At 34.3% G+C, this 21,212-nt stretch overlaps 8 protein-coding genes across 8 annotated transcripts; 4 read left to right on the plus strand and 4 right to left on the minus strand.

Annotated features, from left to right (window-relative positions):
- Nucleotides 1-86: 86 nt before the first annotated feature.
- On the plus strand, nucleotides 87-1,544 carry RO3G_14733 (uncharacterized protein; the record flags this gene model as incomplete). The annotated part of the gene is made up of 4 exons (XM_067669317.1): nucleotides 87-285; nucleotides 336-611; nucleotides 667-1,166; nucleotides 1,215-1,544. 4 exons carry the CDS (start codon nucleotides 87-89, stop codon nucleotides 1,542-1,544), a joined length of 1,305 nt encoding a protein of 434 aa, XP_067525418.1.
- Nucleotides 1,545-3,312: 1,768 nt separating this feature from the next.
- On the plus strand, nucleotides 3,313-3,543 carry RO3G_14734 (uncharacterized protein; the record flags this gene model as incomplete). The annotated part of the gene is made up of 1 exon (XM_067669318.1): nucleotides 3,313-3,543. One exon carries the CDS (start codon nucleotides 3,313-3,315, stop codon nucleotides 3,541-3,543), a length of 231 nt encoding a protein of 76 aa, XP_067525419.1.
- A 631-nt stretch (nucleotides 3,544-4,174) lies between these two features.
- Nucleotides 4,175-5,073, plus strand: RO3G_14735 (uncharacterized protein; the record flags this gene model as incomplete). Its single annotated transcript, XM_067669319.1, has 4 exons — nucleotides 4,175-4,206; nucleotides 4,355-4,453; nucleotides 4,569-4,947; nucleotides 5,008-5,073. The coding sequence occupies 4 exons, from the start codon at nucleotides 4,175-4,177 to the stop codon at nucleotides 5,071-5,073; spliced, it is 576 nt and encodes a 191-aa protein (XP_067525420.1).
- A 2,142-nt stretch (nucleotides 5,074-7,215) lies between these two features.
- Nucleotides 7,216-7,602, minus strand: RO3G_14736 (uncharacterized protein; the record flags this gene model as incomplete). Its single annotated transcript, XM_067669320.1, has 3 exons — nucleotides 7,216-7,313; nucleotides 7,457-7,473; nucleotides 7,541-7,602. The coding sequence occupies 3 exons, from the start codon at nucleotides 7,600-7,602 to the stop codon at nucleotides 7,216-7,218; spliced, it is 177 nt and encodes a 58-aa protein (XP_067525421.1).
- Nucleotides 7,603-8,793: 1,191 nt separating this feature from the next.
- On the plus strand, nucleotides 8,794-9,618 carry RO3G_14737 (uncharacterized protein; the record flags this gene model as incomplete). The annotated part of the gene is made up of 4 exons (XM_067669321.1): nucleotides 8,794-8,865; nucleotides 8,922-9,164; nucleotides 9,214-9,366; nucleotides 9,436-9,618. 4 exons carry the CDS (start codon nucleotides 8,794-8,796, stop codon nucleotides 9,616-9,618), a joined length of 651 nt encoding a protein of 216 aa, XP_067525422.1.
- A 414-nt stretch (nucleotides 9,619-10,032) lies between these two features.
- On the minus strand, nucleotides 10,033-10,743 carry RO3G_14738 (peptide-methionine (S)-S-oxide reductase; the record flags this gene model as incomplete). Its single annotated transcript, XM_067669322.1, has 4 exons — nucleotides 10,033-10,059; nucleotides 10,122-10,351; nucleotides 10,434-10,536; nucleotides 10,594-10,743. 4 exons carry the CDS (start codon nucleotides 10,741-10,743, stop codon nucleotides 10,033-10,035), a joined length of 510 nt encoding a protein of 169 aa, XP_067525423.1.
- Nucleotides 10,744-12,802: 2,059 nt separating this feature from the next.
- RO3G_14739 (uncharacterized protein) lies at nucleotides 12,803-14,142 on the minus strand (the record flags this gene model as incomplete). The annotated part of the gene is made up of 4 exons (XM_067669323.1): nucleotides 12,803-13,285; nucleotides 13,344-13,735; nucleotides 13,807-13,970; nucleotides 14,024-14,142. The coding sequence occupies 4 exons, from the start codon at nucleotides 14,140-14,142 to the stop codon at nucleotides 12,803-12,805; spliced, it is 1,158 nt and encodes a 385-aa protein (XP_067525424.1).
- Nucleotides 14,143-16,874: 2,732 nt separating this feature from the next.
- Nucleotides 16,875-18,050, minus strand: RO3G_14740 (uncharacterized protein; the record flags this gene model as incomplete). The annotated part of the gene is made up of 1 exon (XM_067669324.1): nucleotides 16,875-18,050. The coding sequence occupies one exon, from the start codon at nucleotides 18,048-18,050 to the stop codon at nucleotides 16,875-16,877; it is 1,176 nt and encodes a 391-aa protein (XP_067525425.1).
- Nucleotides 18,051-21,212: the final 3,162 nt, after the last annotated feature.

Raw genomic sequence — 21,212 nt, forward strand, 5'->3', positions numbered from 1 at the left:
ATAATACTTCCTTTACAAGTGAAAACACAATACATCAACCTACACATCAAAAGCCCTTTACTCCTTCTGTTTATACAGAAAAGTCAATGACGATCGCACCAGAAAGTACAAAAGACAAGCCTGAATTCAAATCCATCTTGAAATCCACAAAAAAAACTGTATGGGCCTTGTTTCTAAAATATTGGTTCTTGCTTGGTTTATTGGTTGCTATCATTTTGGCTATAGAATTTCCAAATGTAGCTAGAAAAGGTGGATATATTAGAGCAGAATGGACGATTAAGTGGGGTACAGCAGTGATTATAAAGAGGGTTCCCTTTAACTTATTTAATCTACAGGTGCTGTCATCATCATCTTTTTAATTTCTGGCCTATCCCTTCGTACAAAGATATTGGCAGAAACGATCTTGCGTGTCAGATTACATTTGTTGATTCAAATCATCAACTTGGTTTTGATTCCATTCTTTGTCTTTGGTCTTGTCATCTTATTCTTTAAATTACACATGAACATCAGCTCTTTATTACTCGTCGGTGTTGTCATCGCTGCCAGTACACCCACCACTGTATCTTCTAATGTTGTCATGACTAAAAATGCAAAAGGAAATGAAGCTTCTGGTAATCAAGATCAATAACCCTCCTCCTTTGTTGTTATTCATCTTTTCTCAATTAGCTTTAATGAACGCTGCACTTGGTAACGTACTCGGTATCTTTGTATCGCCTGCGCTCGTCTCCCTCTTTCAAGATCCTCTGATTGCTGCCACACCTGAAAATGAAAGCACGACAGAAGCCGCTGGCACAGTGGACTTTGCTTCTGTTCTCAAGCAATTGGGCATCACCGTACTCGTCCCTTTGCTGGTCGGCCAAATCTTTCAGTGGTTCTTTACCGAACCCGTCGCAAAGTTCAAGGTCAAATTTCGTCTTTCGGACATCAGCAGTTTCATGCTCCTGACGATGGTCTGGTCCGTCTTTTCAGATGCTGTTTATGCTGGATCCTTTGATGCTGTCAAACCAAAGGACATTGTCGCAGTGGCTATTATGAACGCTGGATTTTACATTTTATTTTCTCTTGTCTGTCTCGTACTCGGTAGACTTCCACTCCCCAGATTCATTCATACGCCAAGCTGGGTTGAACGTCTGAGGTACTCTAGGGAAGATACAGTGGCCATCATGGTAAGAAGGCATACCATGTTCTTACATATCTAATCTAACCCTCCGTAGTATTGTGGTGCAACGAAAACGGTGGCCATGGGTGTTCCTCTCATCAACGTCTTATACTCCACAGGTGATCCTGGTACAGTAGGTGTCTTGTCTACTCCCTTGCTATTATACCATGTCGAACAATTGATCCTTGGTAACATTGAGGTTGAGCTCCTCAAGAAATGGGTCTCACGCGGTCAAGAACGTCGTTCGGCCAATTGTCCCCCACCGGATGAAGAAAATGATTTTTACGACAGTGAGCTCACAAGGGCATCCTCTAATCCAACCACGCATAAAAATTCACATACTCCTTCACCCTTATCACAATTACATTCGTGTGAAGGAAAGTAAAGTGCACTTATTTGTATCATTATTTATAATAGTAATTGAATGCTCTCTAAGCCAATACATTACACATCTTTCTTCTCCCCTTGTATTTATTATTCAATCTCAGACACACACACATCCTTCTTTTTCTTTTTTTCTTTCATCTTCCAATGACAGAATCAAAACCACCCAGTCGTGAAGAAAGAAAACGTTGCTGGTTTTTACGTGACGAATATTTTGAGTGTTTGAATAAATGTAACATTAGAGATCCTGTCACTGTCGAGAAAACACCCGAGAAAGCGTCTGAATGTTTAGAATTAAAAAAGAAATATGAAGAAGGCTGCATGGCAAGCTGGGTAATTAAGAAGGGAATTTAGGAAACAACAATAATAACTGTTTCTTAGGTTGAGTACTTTAATAAACGACGTGTACTGGATTTACGACAAAAAGAGTATTTAGAGTTTTCTAAACAACAATCAGGCAAATAGCTTTCTCAAAGAACGTCTTTCATATGGAATGTAAATAGAACCGTCCAATAAAAAGTTTAAACCCTCCAAAAGCTCATCGATTTCTTCTCTTCAGTTCCTTCTTGTTTGTCATTTGAAACTCATAACACACAAAACATGTCTACACGTTTATTCTGTAGTTTATGAATAAATTAAAATATGGATCGCTTCATGATTGGCTGTAGGAATAGTCCAACAAGACATCCCACTTTTGGTTATCTAAACTTGATCTATGTTATACAACGAAAGCACAAGCTGATACAACACCAAAAAGTAAGGGTTTCAAATTGACTTGAGCTGTCTATCATCAAACTAAATAACCCATTTTCAATCATCTCAATCACTGAGCATGCATCATTTGACTTTAATGGACCAAGCAAGGGCCATTCAAAAGCCTCTGAGATACAAAAGGAGCAGTTCAATCGTTGGGTAAACCAGTGTCTATGATTGAATCACTTTCAAGAGCATACCTTTGATATGGTATGTTCCCTGCAAAAGAAACACCTACTCCTTGTTCTATTTTTATTTTTCATTTTTTTTTATTATTTTTTTAATAAATTAAATCCCTTAGCTTTCTCTTGCTGACTTGAACTCTAATTTTCATCTACTGAATCAGTCAGTTGTCAACAACCCTCCACCAGGGAATGAATCTATGGGAAAAAAAGTTTTGTTTATTAATAGATTGTAGCGTCATCATTTTATGATTGCATAATCATTTTCAGAAAGTCCATCAAACTTTTTCCTTTTCAACTTTTATTGTTATTAAAAAAAGAAAAATCAATGGGATATTATCACTGTAAGCGCTTCCAGAGTAGTTTTACAGTGCGTATTAATTTCAGACAAAGGTACTTTAATATTACGACCAGGTTTAGTCTTTGCAAGCTCGAAAAGATAAAGTATCCACAGCACCAGACCTAAACATGCCTACTGTAAAACAGTTACAAGCAGAACTTGCTGCAGGGCAAGGCTGAAATCAATCGAATACAGCAAAAAAAAAAAACGCCTCCTTTCTTGAGCGGTCAGCTCAAGCACCCACGCGTGCCTCTACTGCTGGCGTTTCCCGTCTACCTGCTTCCCCTCCGTCACTGCAACTTAAACCATCTACCAAACGTTCCCCACCTCCAGAGCTTGAATCTGCTCCCCCCCCTTCAAAAAGCTTCCAAATCTAAACACGCTCCACCCCTTCCTAGCCAAACTGGCTGCTGCTCGCACTTTCAGTCTCCCTTCCACCAATCAAGGGTTTCAATACTTCTCTCTCTATACAACACCGACTTCCCATTCGCCAAATGCGTTCCTTACTTCAACGATTGCCTATCAAGAGTCGTTCTGTCCTGGACATTCACTACCCCGACCGTCATCTCGCTGCCCTCCTTGTCCATAACGACTATGAAGCTGAAGTCCGTTCCCAGTTAGAACAATTCGAAATCCCCTTAGGCGATGATCACGATCCTCTGGATCCAAACCACCTTCGACACCCTGACGACTTTGATCAAGATGAAAAGGAGTGTGTCGCATGAAGCATCTTTGCCCAACGTGTCCTTCGTGCTGCCCGTCCCGTCCAGCGCGCGGCTGCTCGCTTGTTCGTTGACAAAGGCATGCTGGCTACCGTTGTACTCCGTAAGCTCTTTCCAGCCAAACAGACCTGAATTCCACTTTTTGTTTTGTCCTATGACTGTCTTGTGGTCCAAACATGAGGATTCATGCAACCTTACAGTTACACACATTGGAATTATTTTTCTACAAAATTGTCGTTCATTTTATTGTTGCTTTTCTTTTTCATTTTATTTTTTTTTTTTTTTTTGCATTAGAGTGAATGAAGAAAAGGTAAAGTAAATACTTTGAAGTCACGATTGACAAGATTGTATAGGACTCTGCTTTTTGAAAGGATTGGGTAAGCTTCTTACAAAAATCAGATACACTTCAACCCTATAGGTAAGGAAAATGACAACATAGGAGGACAAGTTCATTTATAGTTTTTTTTTTTTTTTTTTTTTTTTTTTTTTTTTTTTTTTTTTTTACACAGTCCTGAGCCACATAACATCATTCGATGCGGAAAAGGTATCTCGCCGCGACCCACTCTAGATAGAGATATTTATAAAAGGCACGGTGAGGGTCATGTGGAGTGTAAACACCTTCTGCCTTCTGAGTATGTCCCCTATATTAACTCTGTCATTGACAGTGTAAGTTTTATGTAAATGTCGTTTTATCATTTTAACCTGGTACTGCTTACTTTTATAGGAAGACCTGAAAAATTACAAAAAGGCTATGCGTGTCATCCTTATGCAGCGGCCATGCTAATCTTCTCTGTGTCGTTTCAATTTTATAAAGTGACAGAGGTCAAAGACACGCCAAAAAGGCTATTGGAAGTGTTCCTGATAGGGAAAACGGCCTGGGATATGAATCTTTTGAGAATGTGTTCCAAGCCAGGTAAAAAATATATTCTATATGGTACAGTCGCAGTACGGCTGACTTTCAATGTTTACAGCTATGCATAACACACCACCTTCCAAGATATTGCTGATGGAGAAACAGCATTCAATAGTATCCTATTATATCCGTTTTTAAGAGTTATTTCTGGTGTTGTTGCAGCTGAAGTAAATGAATGCAAGGCGGATTTTAAAGATGGTGAAGCACAGTTGGAATCCATGACGCAGCAACTCAAGGCAAGTGGCCTGTATAAAGACAACAAATCCCAGTACAAAGCTGATGGTCTTATAAAGATGGATGGAATTAAAAAGCTGGAGATTGTGCTGCTGGAAACGTCATACCGCTTTGGCAGTAAAGGCAGATGTAAAGCAGGATTTGATCACCACAAAGGGTTCTTTGGTTCTTTGTCAATGATGAAGACAATTGCTGATTGTTTCTCTTTGGGTACCATGGAGTCGTTCAAAAAAGTCAAAGTTTTTTTGTTCACGCTGCTGGTAAAATACATTTTCTTGTATGTATAATGTATGGAACCAATATTTACCTAAATTTCATAGAAACTACTGTTTACCTCTGGAGTCTTAGATTTGAATCAATTGCCTGCTTATATGAATTCTGGCTAGAAGATAGGTTGACCATCAAGCCAAGCATCGAAGATAAGTCGGAAGCTCTGCCAGGCTTTATTAGATTCTACTGGAATATGAAGGTATAAATTTTTATGTATTCATCTGTTACATAAATACGCATTTTAACTATTGTTTCAATAACAGTGTTTGCTGAAAGAAACAGTAGATGAAATCTTGCAGCTTAAAAAAGAACACAACGAAACTTTGATCAAAAGAAGATTTGATGATTCTCCTTTCTCTTCTCTTTCTTCTTTAGTAAATCCGTCTATTCTTAGACTTACTGAAGAGGAAGATAAGTCTGGTATGTCTTTGCTTGGTCCCTTCTTTTCAAATCCCCCTTTGCCAGAGCAAAAGTTTGGATAGATTAAGAAAAGACATCTAAAGGAATGGAAACACTTAAACCTCTAATGTATTAAAATAAATTATGTAAAGATTAAAATATCAAAATAAATTGTTATTTGGAATTTATTAAAGTGAGTTAATAAAATCACCATGGTCGTTATACATGAGGCTTAAATGAAAACACTCTGCATTGACGAACAAACAGAGTAACGACGCACTCATTCCATAAGGCGTTCATTTTCATATTTTATGTAGAATGCCTAAAAAATGACACTAGTTATTATGTATTTGAGTTTCATAAATCTTTCTCTGGGATGAAGATTTGCAGGATAGATATGTAAAGTAAAACATCAATGGCTACAGAAGGCTATGTTATGATACGTATGTAATGAAAACTCTGAAGTCCAAAGGTTATCCTTCGATTGCGAAACTCATTTTGATAAAATGCCCAAGACTGTAGCTTAGCTGATAAGTAAATACACATAGTAGCTTTGGCTTATAATGCTTTTCTATTCTAATACTGATATGCGTTAGAGAATCGATTCAAGCATCAAATTATGCTTTTGCTACATTGGCTGAACCCTTCTCCAGTCCATACATGTTTGAAAGAGTACAATACGCTCAGTTGAATCTCTCATGATGTGTTGATATTGTAAAGAAAAGATGAAAGAAGAGTCTGAGAAGGACCTATTCCAAAGTGTTCTATTTCTTTTTTCTTGGCAAGCCTTTAAACAGAATTGTATCAAGTTTCATACCATCGGCTTGTTTTTTCATTTTATATAATGGTACCATTTTTTCCCAACATCGCCAATTTAAAGGTTTTTATTTTACTATTTTATTTTATCATGAACACTTTTGGATCTCTCATCAACAAAACAAACCAAATAAACTATACTTGGTGTTTCAACTCGAGTATGGACTCGTCTTTCCTTTACTTGAAGTTACTAAACAACTCGGTTCTATTCTCTCTGTGATTGCTATGATACTAAGCTTTTCAATGCCGCTATCAATTTAACTAACCTATCTATTTTAAAGCGCAAGTTCAAGCAAAGTAAGCTTAGTGATGTGAAAACACTCAGCTCAAGGATGATTGAAGCCAGTGGAGCAGTACCTTTAGGATATCTTGATGATTTCATTCAACGTTCCGTAAATCAAGTTGAGAACTACTTAAATAATCGTCCCCTGTATGAATATATTGCTACATTTCGATTACATATGACCAAACATTTGTGATCAAAAATATTTGAAGACGAATTAGTCAAGAAAACAATTTGATTTGGCCACTTTTGCTTAAAACAGTGAGCAATCAAGTTTTCCTCTTTTGGGGCAAACTATCCTTCCCAAAAAAAAAGCAATCAACTTTTCTCTAAAGTTCGACCGCTATTTTCAAACCATCGTTCAATCGACAGGTGAATCCGCTGCAAAAATAAAAGCTCGTCGATCTCTTCTCTTCAGTTCCTTCTTGTTTGTCATTTGAAACTCATAACACACAAAACATGTCTACACGTTTATTCTGTAGTTTATGAATAAATTAAAATATGGATCGCTTCATGATTGGCTGTAGGAATAGTCCAACAAGACATCCCACTTTTGGTTATCTAAACTTGATCTATGTTATACAACGAAAGCACAAGCTGATACAACACCAAAAAGTAAGGGTTTCAAATTGACTTGAGCTGTCTATCATCAAACTAAATAACCCATTTTCAATCATCTCAATCACTGAGCATGCATCATTTGACTTTAATGGACCAAGCAAGGGCCATTCAAAAGCCTCTGAGATACAAAAGGAGCAGTTCAATCGTTGGGTAAACCAGTGTCTATGATTGAATCACTTTCAAGAGCATACCTTTGATATGGTATGTTCCCTGCAAAAGAAACACCTACTCCTTGTTCTATTTTTATTTTTCATTTTTTTTTTATTATTTTTTCAATAAATTAAAATAAAGGAGATGAGGAGAACAATGGGATGTTGATGGTTCATATTGGCTTATTTTTGTGTTTCCCCTTGTCGATATTACAAGATGACTGGATGTACTTGGCTTGTTTTGTAGGCTGATTGTTTAGTAAAGTTAGTACTGGAACATGTCATTTTACTTGTATTGCCTGGACATGTGCTTACATTTGAGGAGCTTGGGCACTTGGAGGGCATCTGGTCGCTGCCAGACTAAATGCATAAACCATATAAACTATACAGTATCTCAAGCTTGATATTTTAACTTATAGCTAGCTTGTTTGCTTGTTGTTATTTTTTTTTTTCAAGTAATTGGCTGTAACTATATCTAGTTGGTTTTATACACTTGACTTGTCAGAACAAGAACTAAAGAGAAAGCTATATACAAGGAAACCATTCCTAGCATTTTCAAAATAATAATAACGATCATAATAATAATAATAATAATAATAATAACGATAATAATAGTAATAAAAGCGTTAGAATGTTCAACACTTTATGTTGGTCCATCATTAATACAAAAGTTTACCCAAAACACATGGCAGTTCTTTCTGAACTTTTACAGCTATTGTAATAAATATGCTTTATAAACTTGCTTGCTTATTGCTTACATTTTATATCTTTGTATGGGCAAGTATTGGAATAACGACCTGTCAGTTCTCTTTATTATCGTTTGTTATTGTAGTATGATGGCTCTCTTAATGTGATGCTGACTGTTGTTGATCATTCTTGTTCTCTATCTGTAAGAGAAGACAACATTGCAAGACCCTTTGTACAATGCATTTACTTTGTATTGTCGTTAAATAATAATACTGCAAGTAGGGCATGTATTTGTTTTAAAGAAAGAAAAAGTTAAAACTATTGGTAACAAGGTATATGTTTATTTAAAGTAATCTTTCACAACTTCTCCTTAAACAAAGTAATCTTTTATTGTTATTATTATTATTATTATTATTTCTTAAAAAAAAACATAAGCTAAAAGATATTAAGGATCAACTACAAAGAATCTATAAATGTAGATTAAAAATAAACTTTATGTTTTTCTTTTTATGAGAAATAACTTGTGGAAGCTAAAGAAAATCAACCAAAAAAAAAATGTTTTCGATTTTTAATTGACTTATAAGGTTGCATCCACAAAGAAATGATCTCTCCTATGTTAAATATGTAAGGGAGACTACATAAATATGCTTATCATTGTACAATTCTCCTTAGGGTTTATACAAGAACGTCATTGATACATCCATGTACATTAACAATACAACATTGTTTTTAAAGCAATCCTTTTTCTTCTTCTTCTTCTTCTTTCAATTCATATACGTCGGCCATTCTACAGTAGTAGCCTTCTTCCTTTTACAACCCCACCTCACCCCAACCCAACCCCCATCACATTCATTTAACCCCATTACATTCTTTTTATTCCTATGAAATCAGTTCGCTTTTCTTTTATAAACAACAAGTTTGACGATCAATATACTTTTGAGCTTCAAGGATATGTAAGCATCAATCACAACTAAATGTTTTTTGTTTTTTTTACTAATAAATCCCTTAGCTTTCTCTTGCTGACTTGAACTCTAATTTTCATCTACTAAATCAGTCAGTTGTCAACAACCCTCCGCCAGGGAATAAAGTGATCTGGGCTGCAGCTATTTGGACCCTTTGGATCATTTCAATCGTAGCAAATTACTTTTTATGGGACAACTACAATCTCTCTACTGGCCTTATGATCTTGCCATTCTTCATGACACTTGTAACGGTTGTTTTCATATGGAGACACAGAGTCATGTGTGAGTGTGTAAGTTTCTTTCTGACGACAGCTGTTTTGGTTGTTAACTTGTATATAGTTTGAGAAATCTGTTATCAACAGTTGTATTCGAATCAATGCAACTGAAAATATCAGAGGAATTAATTATAGATTCACCAAGGATGGATTTGACATAAACGACAGAACAAGAATGATATATCTTACTACTGGAGCAAGGTCGAAGCCAGAATATGTAAGAAACATGGATAACGAATTCTTTTATTTTTTATTTTTTTCTAATCTTTGTTTTCAATGTACAAAGTCTATGGTTATTGAGTTTGATGATAGATACAACGCCTTATCCAGTCAACAGTTTAATCGATATCCTTCCATTGAATTCGTCACTATTCCACTTTTTGCACACGTTCATCATGGAAAAGAACAAAAGAATAGGCCATTTTCGTATGAGCAGCAGCATGAATACGATGAAAAACTTATTGTTTAGGGGAGTTAACTTTTCTTCTCCAATTTATACATATTCATATAGCAATCCTCTTTCTGAACAAAGTATTTACTACAGCTTTCATGGATTATATTCTAATACATCAAACAAGTTCAAATATTCTTTTTCTCTTTTTTTTTTTTCAGTAACCTTTCATTAAAAGCAAAATTGCAAATGGTTTTTTTTTTTCTTTTTCTAAACTCTAATGTTAACAAGTACTGTCTGACACCCTTGCAGTTAGAAAAATATGTTGGTTGAAATAAATATGTAAAATACATTGATAATGGACCAAGTATTATATTAATAAATTTGAATGATATATTTAATGTTGAATGTATGTAAAATATGTACTGTTGAAGATTAATGAAGGGAGAGGGAGATCTTGTTTTCTAAATATTACAGATGCAAAATTTTTGTTTACCAACGAAGGTAGTGTGTAGGGCACTAAAAAAATGACAGTTGATTAATAATCATCCAAAAAGCATTCATTCTCCGTTGATACTTACAGCGTATCCTTCAGGGTTCTTGTCCAAGTAAAACTGATGATATTCTTCAGCATTATAGAATGTCGTGGCAGGCTCAATTCTGGTAACTATGGCTGCATTAGGGTAATGCTTTTCTTGAACTTCTTTAGTCACTTTTTCAGCAATGGCTTTTTGCTCTTCGCTATGATAAAAAATAGCAGAACGATATTGTGAACCAACATCAGGACCTTGATAATTTTCAGTAGTAGGATCTAAAAAATTACTTAGTACCTTGTTTCATTGTTTTCCCTCCTTCATTTTTTTTTTTTTTTTTTTTTTTTTTTTTTTACATACCATGTAACTTATAAAAAAATTCAACCAAAACTTCGTAAGATATTTTTGAAGGATCGAAAGTAACTTCACAAGCTTCGGCATGGTTGGTGCTTCCAGTCTTAACCTATTGGAATGTTAATATCTCGTTTCTTTTAACCCAACCAAAACATTGGTTTCTTACCTGTTGATAGTTTGGGTCTGCAAGATCGCCACCAATATAACCAACTCGGGTAGTGATACCATCTTTCTTCAAGTGTTTGTTGAAAATGTGTTCGACACCCCAGAAACAACCAGCAGCAAATGTAGCTTTTTCAACAGTAGAGGCAGGCATATTTATATAATTAAAAAAAAGTAAAGTATAATAGTTTAGTCAATTCTTTCTTTTATATTAAAACTGAGGCTGTTTTTAATTATAGATTGAGATATTGCGCAAAATACAAGTGTCTTGAATGGATCAAAGTAGCCACAGCTACTCAATTTGATTGGTCAATAAAAAAATACAATGTATACTGGGCGGAAATTAATGAAATCAGGTCACAGAGCCAAATAAATATAGCATTCGTGCTTTAAATTCAGACAAATAAGCTTTTTTTGGATAAATAAAAATTCAAAATCAGATTTTTTTCTATCCTATTTCAGATATACACCATTGCAGAAAGTATTTTAGTTTTTTTGTTCAAACAATTAAAACATAAAGAGAAGCTAGTCTCATATGATAACATCTTTTGTATTCTTGTTACAAGTTACTGTTTCATGTACTTGCATCACTCTTAATCCTTATATTATTTGATGGGTTTTAGTAAGCTTAGAATTTTCATCCATAAAAATTCGTTTAAATTTATACGATGAAAATTGTGTTCAGATCCTACAGTGTAATGAGGCCAAAACTTAATAGTCAATGGGGCAATAGAAATACTGATTATTTTATGATGAAAATAGCATCTTCTCTTTTGGATACTTTTCAAAAACTCAAGCTTTCTACAGCTATCTCCGTTGCTTTAGATACAAATAAAAGTCGGGTTTTTACTTTATATAAATAAGAAATCATATACAATAAAGCAGCCATCTACTTTCCCCAAAAAATATAAAGATTTATACCTCTCCAATGATTTAGCAAATAGATTAAATTCTTTCAATGTTTGTATAAGTTTCTTGAACATACGTACTAATTCTAGCTAATCATCAAACAAAAGAGAGCTGGTTTGTTAAAATATAAAAGCGCATGATTTTGAAATTCCCTAATCGATCTTTTATATGCATTGTTCCTTCTTGAGTGCACAAGGTGTATTGGTTGTCCTACACTTATTGGGTGTACAAGATACATCTATTAGGCTTCCCCACACTGAATGTAACGCGGCATTTATCAAACCATGATGTAGACATTTCCAAAAAAAAATTATATGTTATTATACAAGTACATATTGCTTACAATTACTTAAATTTAGATTCATATTTACAACTAATGTAGCTTTGTTTAAATAGTAATACTATACCCTTGAGCCGCGAATTTGGCATTAAAAGCTAGAAATCATTTAAAAAGTGCTCCTGAAGCTAGCTGTATGTGCTCCTCATGCTTGATGAGAGAACAAAAGGACATGAAAAGAAAAGACTTTATGATACCATGTCCTAGAGACATAGTATGAAAGTGCCATTTGATGTATTTATGATTTTGATGAAGCCAAAGAGACATTCAATCTCAGACAGATAAAGAAGATGTATAAAGAAGAACTTGGAAGTCAGATAAGATCCAATACGTAGCAACTAATGAATGAGTACTTCTCATATAGCCTCCACGCATATAAAGTCTCTAGGAATTGCTTGTATTTGACCTTGTAGATTCCAGGGTGTTTCACTGTTATGCTTTGACATGTATACAAAGGCGTAATGTATGTTCTTAAAGGCCACGCTATCATGATGCCACACCACACTACAAGTGTCACACTCGAGCACAAAACGTGATTTACACTTTGGTTTAATATTGGCAGTATAGTTTAAAATTTCTTTTACTATCATTACAAATCTGGCTACCAGAAACTTATCGGCATAATTAAAGTAAACGATTGTCGATTGTTATTATATTCACCCATTTTCTTCATTTTCAAAAGAGATGAACTAACTTGAGATATTCACTGTAGCTCATTACAAGCTGTTAAGTACCGAAGCTATTTGTATAATTAATAAACTTTTCACCACGCTTGGTTGAATGAGAATATGCCGACAGAACAAAAAACAAAATATGACAGTTTAAAATACTTCCAAGGATACAAATGGTGATGCCAATAATAAAAAGCACAAGTGTATTTACCACAAAAAAATATACTAGCTTTTTTCTCCTTCAGTTTATATATCAAGACTTTTTTTATGCATTTATTTCTCAAGTGATATTTCTACTAAGCAAACACCTCTCCACCTTGTTCACCAACGAATGAACTAATTCTCTTTACTTGGTTATCCCATTCTTCAAGCTTACGTCTCATGCCGTCAATTTGGTCTTTGTCTAATACACGTGGCTGCACCCAGGTAACAACTACGATTTGATCTACTTGATCAATAGATCCACGGATCAGCTTCAAAGATAATGCTTTCATGACAAGGTGTTCCACCTCATCTAATGAAAGACGAGTTTCTGCAGCAATTTCTGAAAAGGGAATTGAGCGGTTATCTGTTGAACGAATAAAAACGGCTTCAATCAATGACATTAAACAAATCTTTCGGCGAAGTGCAGCTTTGTTTTGTTCAAGTAAAGGTTGTTTAGGGAAATGAGGACCGAGTGCTTCAAACTTTCCAATATCGCCAGCATTGAAAGCAAACAAAAGGGATCGAAGCCAGTCATGTTCAGTTCCGGCAAGAGAATCGAGGATAGGATGCATCAACTAATAGTAACGTATAGGTTTAAAACCACATTATTTTCTTTCTTTTCATTTTCTTTACCAATTCGCCAAAATTATAAATCATTTCTCCCAACAACGCAGAAAGCGACAAATCGTAAGCTCTTTCTATCTTTTCCATATTTGTTAACTCTGAAATATCAATACAAGATAAATATAACAATGCATTCTTGTAGTACTGAGCATAGTCTGCTTGTCCTTTGTAATATTCTGCACTGACACGATAAAAGCTAGCATAAATACTGGTTTCTACGCTATCAAACTTATCCAAAGTCTTTTCTGATTCATCAATTGTCTTTTTAACCAATTCAACTTGCTTGGCTTTCAATAGATAGTGTGCAACTTCCATTGATGCAAGGACATGAACATCTTGAGTTTCAGGTGTATCCACTCTTTTCACGATTTCCTTCAAAAACTCTATAGATTCGTTTAAATCTATAGAGTATGTTGAATAAAGGTAAGTACAACGAAAAATATAAGCCTTTTTCTTCTCTTTTCTTTCATACCTGAAAATTGAGCGGCTGCCTGCAAAGCAATAGTAACAAGGGAAAGCTTGTTAATTTTGTCTTCCCATTCAGCAACAAATTTTTGAAAAACAGAAACTTTGAAAGGATCTGATCCGGGCTCCTTAAAGAATTCCAAGATTTGCAGAGTTAATTGATGCCAGAGCCTATATGAAACAAGATATAAACAATGAAATAACGTATATACAATCCCTCTTACTTTCTTTCATAATAATCTTCAAAAGTAGAAAAATAGTGTTGTAGTTGAGCTGGTGCGCTTTGTCTTGTTTCATAAAGAAACTTGGGTACGTCAAAATCTACTTCCATTTGTTGTGCCATTTTTATTTAAAAAGAGAAAGGTTGAAGGATTGCGCGTCTCTCTTTCCAAAGAGCTTTTCCACGTCATACGGTGATTGAAATTAAAATCCCGCTGTTTATGAAAAGCGTGCTTGGTAATAAAATTGAATCTTCAGGTAGCATTCAATAGTGTTAATTAAGAAGAGGGCAATGAACAAGGCTATTTATTACAGCGGCGTACGATTCTAATAAAAAAAGGAAACGAAGAGGTAGTTGGTAATGAAGAAAAAGATTTCCCAACTAGAACTTGTAACAAGAGAATAAGTAAAGAAAAAAGTACTGGTTCACTCTATGACTATTGAATCAGAAAGCTCAGAGACTGTTCCTGGCATAGCCTTTATTTATCAAGCACATTCACTTCAAGAAAAATTTTGTAGACATCTATAAAATTTGAATGAGCAAGAAAGTTTACAGAATCCATACCACCACATTTGATACCTTCAACAAATGTCCGTACACAGTTCATATTGCGCTCTTAACCATAACAACTACGTGGGTCCTTACACAGTCTGTCAAACTGTTAGCATAATTTTAACTCATGTAGCTATTGTTTAACCATTCAATACTATTTCATGAGTGGTATCTGTTATTAATCGTTTTTATTAAGGTAAAAGATCTTTTATAAGCATACGAAGTGGCTATACAAAGGCTCCTTCATTAACAAGTCAATACATGCATTTCCACACATCAAATAATATGAAATCCAATGTTAGTATCAATATATTTGATTCTTAGAGCCTGAAGACTTTATTTCAGCAATATGAAAAGTAAACTGGTTACAATTTACAATGATGAATTAATCAGAGTATTTGAGGAAGAGAGGAGTTGATATAAATATCGATATGAGTACAGGCATTCTCATTTCTCGAGTAACAACCAAAAGTATAAAAGTTTGATCTCAAAACCAAATAAAAACTAAGCTCTGGAAGGCGATCCTCATTAAATTTGGGCCGCTTACATTTACCTGGTATGGCAATAGCCAAATTGACACTTTTGCCCAATTTATTCGCTTCTTTTCACTAATAATGATATCAAACGCCAACTGATGATATTTCAATATATCCTTTTTTACACCAAAGATCTGTAAATTCAGCTCACGTGTAGGCGAAACAATGATAGCACCTGTCCCATTCCTTAACTTAAACTTCAATCGATACAAGGTTTCCACCGCTGTGATAAAACAACCAGATGCTTTTTTGTGTTTTTTTTTTATAACAGTAGTATATATTATATATAATTTCTTACCATGAGCCAAGCAATATCCTACCACTACCTTCCTTCTAGTGATTTCGTTTGCGATAGATTGGATAAGGAAGAACCAGAAGTTCGGTCAAAGCAAACAGGCGTCGCTATAAAAATATCGTATCAACTGGAGCATTTTTCAGAAGTTTCCATGCCCTCCGAGGCTAAAAATAATGATCCGTTGTGTATAGTGAAGTTAATGAAAGAACTTGACCTAGGAGTAAATCATCTACCTAACATGCTTTGGACAGCAATCAAATATTGAACAGACTGGGGTTGCATCATGTGTATATTGTAATTGATAATACCAGAATACGTAAAACAGTAGATATACACAAGGCTATTCATAACCACAGGCATATTACCTTATTTTATCATGTTTCTCGCCTTTTTTAAACCCTATCACTACTATAAACTATTTTTTTATTATTGTTTTGATTTTTGCATTGACTTTGTGGTTTTTGTGTTGTCAGTGCAAAAGGTTTATTGATCACTCTTAAATTTTACAAGTCTACAGATTTTTTATTGGTCAAACCCAAAATTTTATTTTTACTTTCGAATTTCTATATTATTGTTTGGCCAATTTATGTGTCAAAAAATAGAACATACAGAAAGGTTTCACCGTCCCTTAAGAAAAACTCAGTAGGCGTATCAGCAGAAAAGTGGGCTCGTTTTACTATTTTTAAAGCATAAAAAAGATGTAGAGGATGACATTGTTGTTATTAAAAAAAGTGCCTTGTGAATAATGAGATGATATTTATGTGAGAACTGACAGCATTAATCTATAGTTATCATTTAAGAGTATAGGATCGGTCTATTCAGTTCATTTTTCTAGTTGTATAGGTGAATTAAGTCATAAATCGGGAAAATTAGTAAAGTATTAAAATAGCAACTTCATTTAAATGTTTATTTACAGTAAGCGTATTCACTTGTAGCAACTATCTATCATTTCTCAAATGATAATTAAATCAATTATAAAGTATTACTGGACTTTCTAATTTTAACCACATTGGAACCATATCATGTACAGTTTGTATTTGAGAATTTTATATAAATGGCCAAACGAGACTGAAGCAGCAATGCTATTGCATGTTCATTCAAAATGATTTATATTTCTAGTTGAAGCTATATAAAATTGTTCATGTTCACAAAGAACACTCTTTTGATGAAATAAAATTAGCTCCTCATTGACTTTTTTTTTTTTTTTTTTTTTTTTTTTTTTTTTTGCCGGGAGAAACCGCTGCCATATGATGCGAAAATAGTCAACCAAAGGCTGATGATTTTGTGACACTGGTTGTCTTGGAAAAGTTCGGATTTATGAACAAGGATTGATAAGGTCTCATTCGCTTTACCGATAATAAGACGAATAAAGAGACAAACATGCTCCCCCTCCTTTTTTGTTTAATTAAAACCCTTTCTTCACTGAGTGTGTATGCCAAAAATAAACGTTTTTTTTTATTTACATAAAGCGATTATTGACTGTTATAAAAACAATACTTATCTATAAGATTCATATAATGAGATGAATCAATATCCATTGAAGAAGGGGTTAACGATAAAAATGGTTTTGATGATAAAATGGGTGAAGATTGAGGACTAGTAGGGGGAGTTGTGTTGGAAGGAATATACATATTATCTAATATGTGAATATGATCTGATGGAGGAGATGAAGGTTTAATAAAAGGCTCTGGAAAATAATTATGCTGAAAGGTCTCTTTAGATAAAGATTGGCTAAAGTCATATCTTGTAGTAAGAAATGGTTGTTGTTGCTGTTGACATATTTTTATATGAAAAGGCTTGGCATGTTGATATTCTTTAAGAGCGTTTGTAAATGAATTATGTTTTTCTTTTTCTTCTTCTTCTTCTTCTTCAGTTGGGTATTCATCCTCTCTTTCTTCCTCTTCTTTTGTCCAGTTGAGTGGGTCAGCAATCACCTTGATGATATAATTCTTCCCGTGATTATCATCATAGTAATCCCTTGTACCAGCTGTGACTCTAATATTAAATTCTATCTTGCCACGCATCTCACCACGATCAGCCAACTGACCATGTCCAAGGTCCAGGCTGAATTCATAAGTATCAAACGTCACATTCTTTGGATTCGGGCCAAAGAAAACACCGTCTACTTCTCGAATAGTCGACCATCGATCAAATGTATACTTTATTGATACCAACTTATCCAATGCTAAATTACGAACCATCAGTTGTCCTTTGATATGTTGATTGTCTGCAGTAACTGAAAAATACTTTTTATCTAATCTTATATGCTTTCTATTTTGAAAAGATGTCCAGTTGGGACAGATAATACGAAGGTTTGACGCTTTATCATGAATTCCTTTTAATTCAACTGGAGATTGTGATTCATTAAATAGACACACTCTTTCGAGAAACAGTGGGTCAAACTTTACATTTTTCTTCTTTAGGCTTGGCTGATCTTTTCTTTCTTTGATAATTTCATTTTTTTGACTATTGATCATGGCTAATTTTGATTTACTGTTACCAAATACACTAAATCGAGGTTGTGTTGATGCGATCTTTGTTGGCTTATTTTGTGTTATGGGTTCATCTTTTTCTTTTAAAGCAGGTCTTGACCAGTCTGAAGGTCCCCATTTTGATTGGTTTCGAGGAAATGTTGTAAATGAAGGCATTGCTCCTCTTGTACAAATCTTTTGCTTTTAGATATAATTTACAGGGTTTATTTTTAGAAGAAAAAAAAAAGAGAGATAAAAAGAGAGAGAACCCTTTTATACCTTTTTATTCTTGGTTTAATTCTTGTCCCGTGCTATGCTCTTTTAATACATGTCGGTATTAGAAATAAGCGATGATCATTGGCTTAATTCTATTAAACTAATTGTATTGTGTGTTTGAGCTTATTTTTTTTTTTTGTCTCTCATTAACAATGTGCTCTAGAATTTAAGGAGAAAAAATGTATTTTCTCAATCTACAATCTATCTATTTATTTAAAACTGAATGAACAATAGAATTATTACTTGTAAACGAAAAATAAAAAGCACGTTTACTACTAAGCCTTGTAGATGAGCAAAGACAACTTGTCTTCAGCCTTTTGAGATAAGCCACAATGAGTTTTACTAGATTTTAAATGCATTGCTATGCATGTACAAACAATCTTTGTTTAAATCATTTAACCTTGGGTAACAAGAATTAATTCCTAATAAAGTAACTCATGAAACACAAAAATGCTTTATTGTGTGGAAAGATTTTCCAGATATCCCCTCCCCAAATGGAACTAGCCAATGAAACAAATGGTATTTGTCGGAAAGATTATTCCATTGAAAGAATATTATTTATCCGAATAATGATTTGATGTCATTTAGTTTCATGCTAGAGTAAAAGGAGGTAAAACAAAATACAACGTTTTCACTATTGCTTATATTATCTTTATAGTTTACAAAGCCACAGTGGGTACATAATGTCTTGTGGACGTTGTTTCGTTCGGATCGGATCAAAAGGAATATATAAAAAAAAAGCTGGAAATCCATTTAGGATCAAAGGTAAAAATGAAAGAGTGTAAGAAGATTAGATAAATGAGGGTTACTAAGGATTTTGAGGTAGCCAATTTAAGGAACTTTGCTCTAGTTGTAGAGGCTATGGTGACTGTTGATCATTATGAGAAAAACTGTCGACTCCATGCAAGATGTGGTATAAAGAAAGCCAGCAAACGAACCAAGAAGTATTTCGAAAAGAAGATGACTTATGAATAGTAGACTCTTAAACAAGGAAAATAAAAGACTATTAATAGCTTCTGTTATCTGTAGACATTTGTGGATCTCAAGAAAATCTATTGCTTATACAGTACTTCTTAGTTGACGGCCGAATCTAGCACTAGTTTGTCCATTTATAAGTTTTGGTTTGGCTTCAGCAAAAGCTTTTATTTGACATATTCATTTAATTGCCAACAAATGTTCAGTTGATCATTTTGCTCTTCTTAGCTGTTCTTAACAACGCTCATATGCACATACGATTGAGCGTTTTATCTTATTAGTGTGTAGATCATATACCATAATCTTCAATAACGAATAAAGAGTAATTTGTTTGATGACACTGCCAAAGTTTTCATAACCATTTGGTATATTTTCAAGTGTACTTAATGATCGCAATAGCAGCTTCTAAAAGAAAAGAAAGAAGCTGAATATGATCTTTACAGCTTGAAGCATCATCATACTACTTACATGAAGATTCAGAGAGCCTTAGACAAACGTCTAGTTGAAGCTATACAATAATTACAGAGGCGCGAATGCCCTAAAGATGCAGAGAAATAACGAAGGAGTTTCTACGTTCTGTGGAATTAGTACTGGCTCATTTTACTAAACAGTACAGATAAGAAAGGCAAAAAAGACCAACAATCTCGATCAAATATTCGGGTTCCCCTAGTCGACGTATTTGCAGATAAAATTGGTCTTCTTAATCTCGAATGGCGTGAAATTTACTAACAGGCACATGCATATACTACCATTGCTATGATATAATACGTAGATGGTCCTTTCCCAGATTTATCAGATAACAAAAGAATAGAGATGGACTTGCCGTGCAGAGAAGTATAAAGAAAGTGTAAAAATACCAAATACGACACCTTAAAGCAAATACACGATTCCATTATAATGCTCAAATAGACATTAGCAATCATTACAACGCCTCTTTATCACCATATGCTAAGTCAAAACGCTCGGTGTTCATCGCATCAAGAAAGCAGCCACCCTCAGCAAGAGAAAATTCAAAGTTGCCGGTAATGACTGTATGGGCCAGATCTACTAAAATACCAGTAAAATATGAAGGGCACCATGAACGGCTGGAATTAAGCGAGCTTTGTTCTATTCAGTTGCTCATTGTATCTATCCCCTCTTTTTATTCGCAGACTAGAAATTATTTGATTTTGAAATTAGCATTTTTTAATCATATTCAGGAATGGGCAAGGTGGCAAGAGGTATTTTCTAATATCCTTATTTTAATAAAAGCTAATGATTTATTTCTCAGAACCATTTCTTATTTACATTTATTTCAATCAATTTACTTGTAATATTAGCCAAGGGTCACTAATTTATGCAAATTATGAATGAAAATAAAATACAATCGATGTACAATACTCGCTTTAAATGTAAGTAGTCATAAATTTGCTCTACTATACCGATTTTTGCTTATTTTTAAAAATCAATTCAGCCATATAAAGTGCAGGGGCAATGCTAATCTTCTCTGTATCGTTCCAATTTTAATAAGTGACAGAGGTCAAAGACGTGTCTCAGCCATATAAAGTAATTAATTTCTATGTAGAATTCAGGCGTATGACGTTCATCTTGGTTTGGGTATTAAGTATTCTAAAGCACTTGTTTTTGCTTTTGATGGTGTGTGGGCTCATAGATCATAATGATACATTATCAATATCAATCTCACACAAGACTTTGAACGGTTGATGTTTATCTTTTTTTTGTTACAGAATATCTTGCTACTGTTATCGATCCAAGTATCATGTCATTTGATGTTTTCTTTCTTGTAGACTGGAAAGTCTAGCTAAGATCATAATGGATAAAATGCTATGCAATGGATGGAACAAAAAAAAAATATTGTCGCAGTTGCTAACTGTTCATTTGCTACAAATGCGCAAACTATCATGTCATAGATAATATGGATGTCTAAGAAAAAGAGACAAAGCAAAAGTTTCAACTTGCATACTGCTTAATCAGGTACAGCAACAGTCTTCAAAAGTAGGTCCTGAATGGCCTAATAAAGTATACATGGTTGGATCAATAACCCTTTGGGTCAGGAATCGAATCCAAATGGCAACACCGATAGATTTT

The sequence above is a fragment of the Rhizopus delemar genome, genomic scaffold (genome assembly GCF_000149305.1).
Source record: "Rhizopus delemar RA 99-880 supercont3.14 genomic scaffold, whole genome shotgun sequence".
NCBI lineage: Eukaryota > Fungi > Mucoromycota > Mucoromycetes > Mucorales > Rhizopodaceae > Rhizopus > Rhizopus delemar.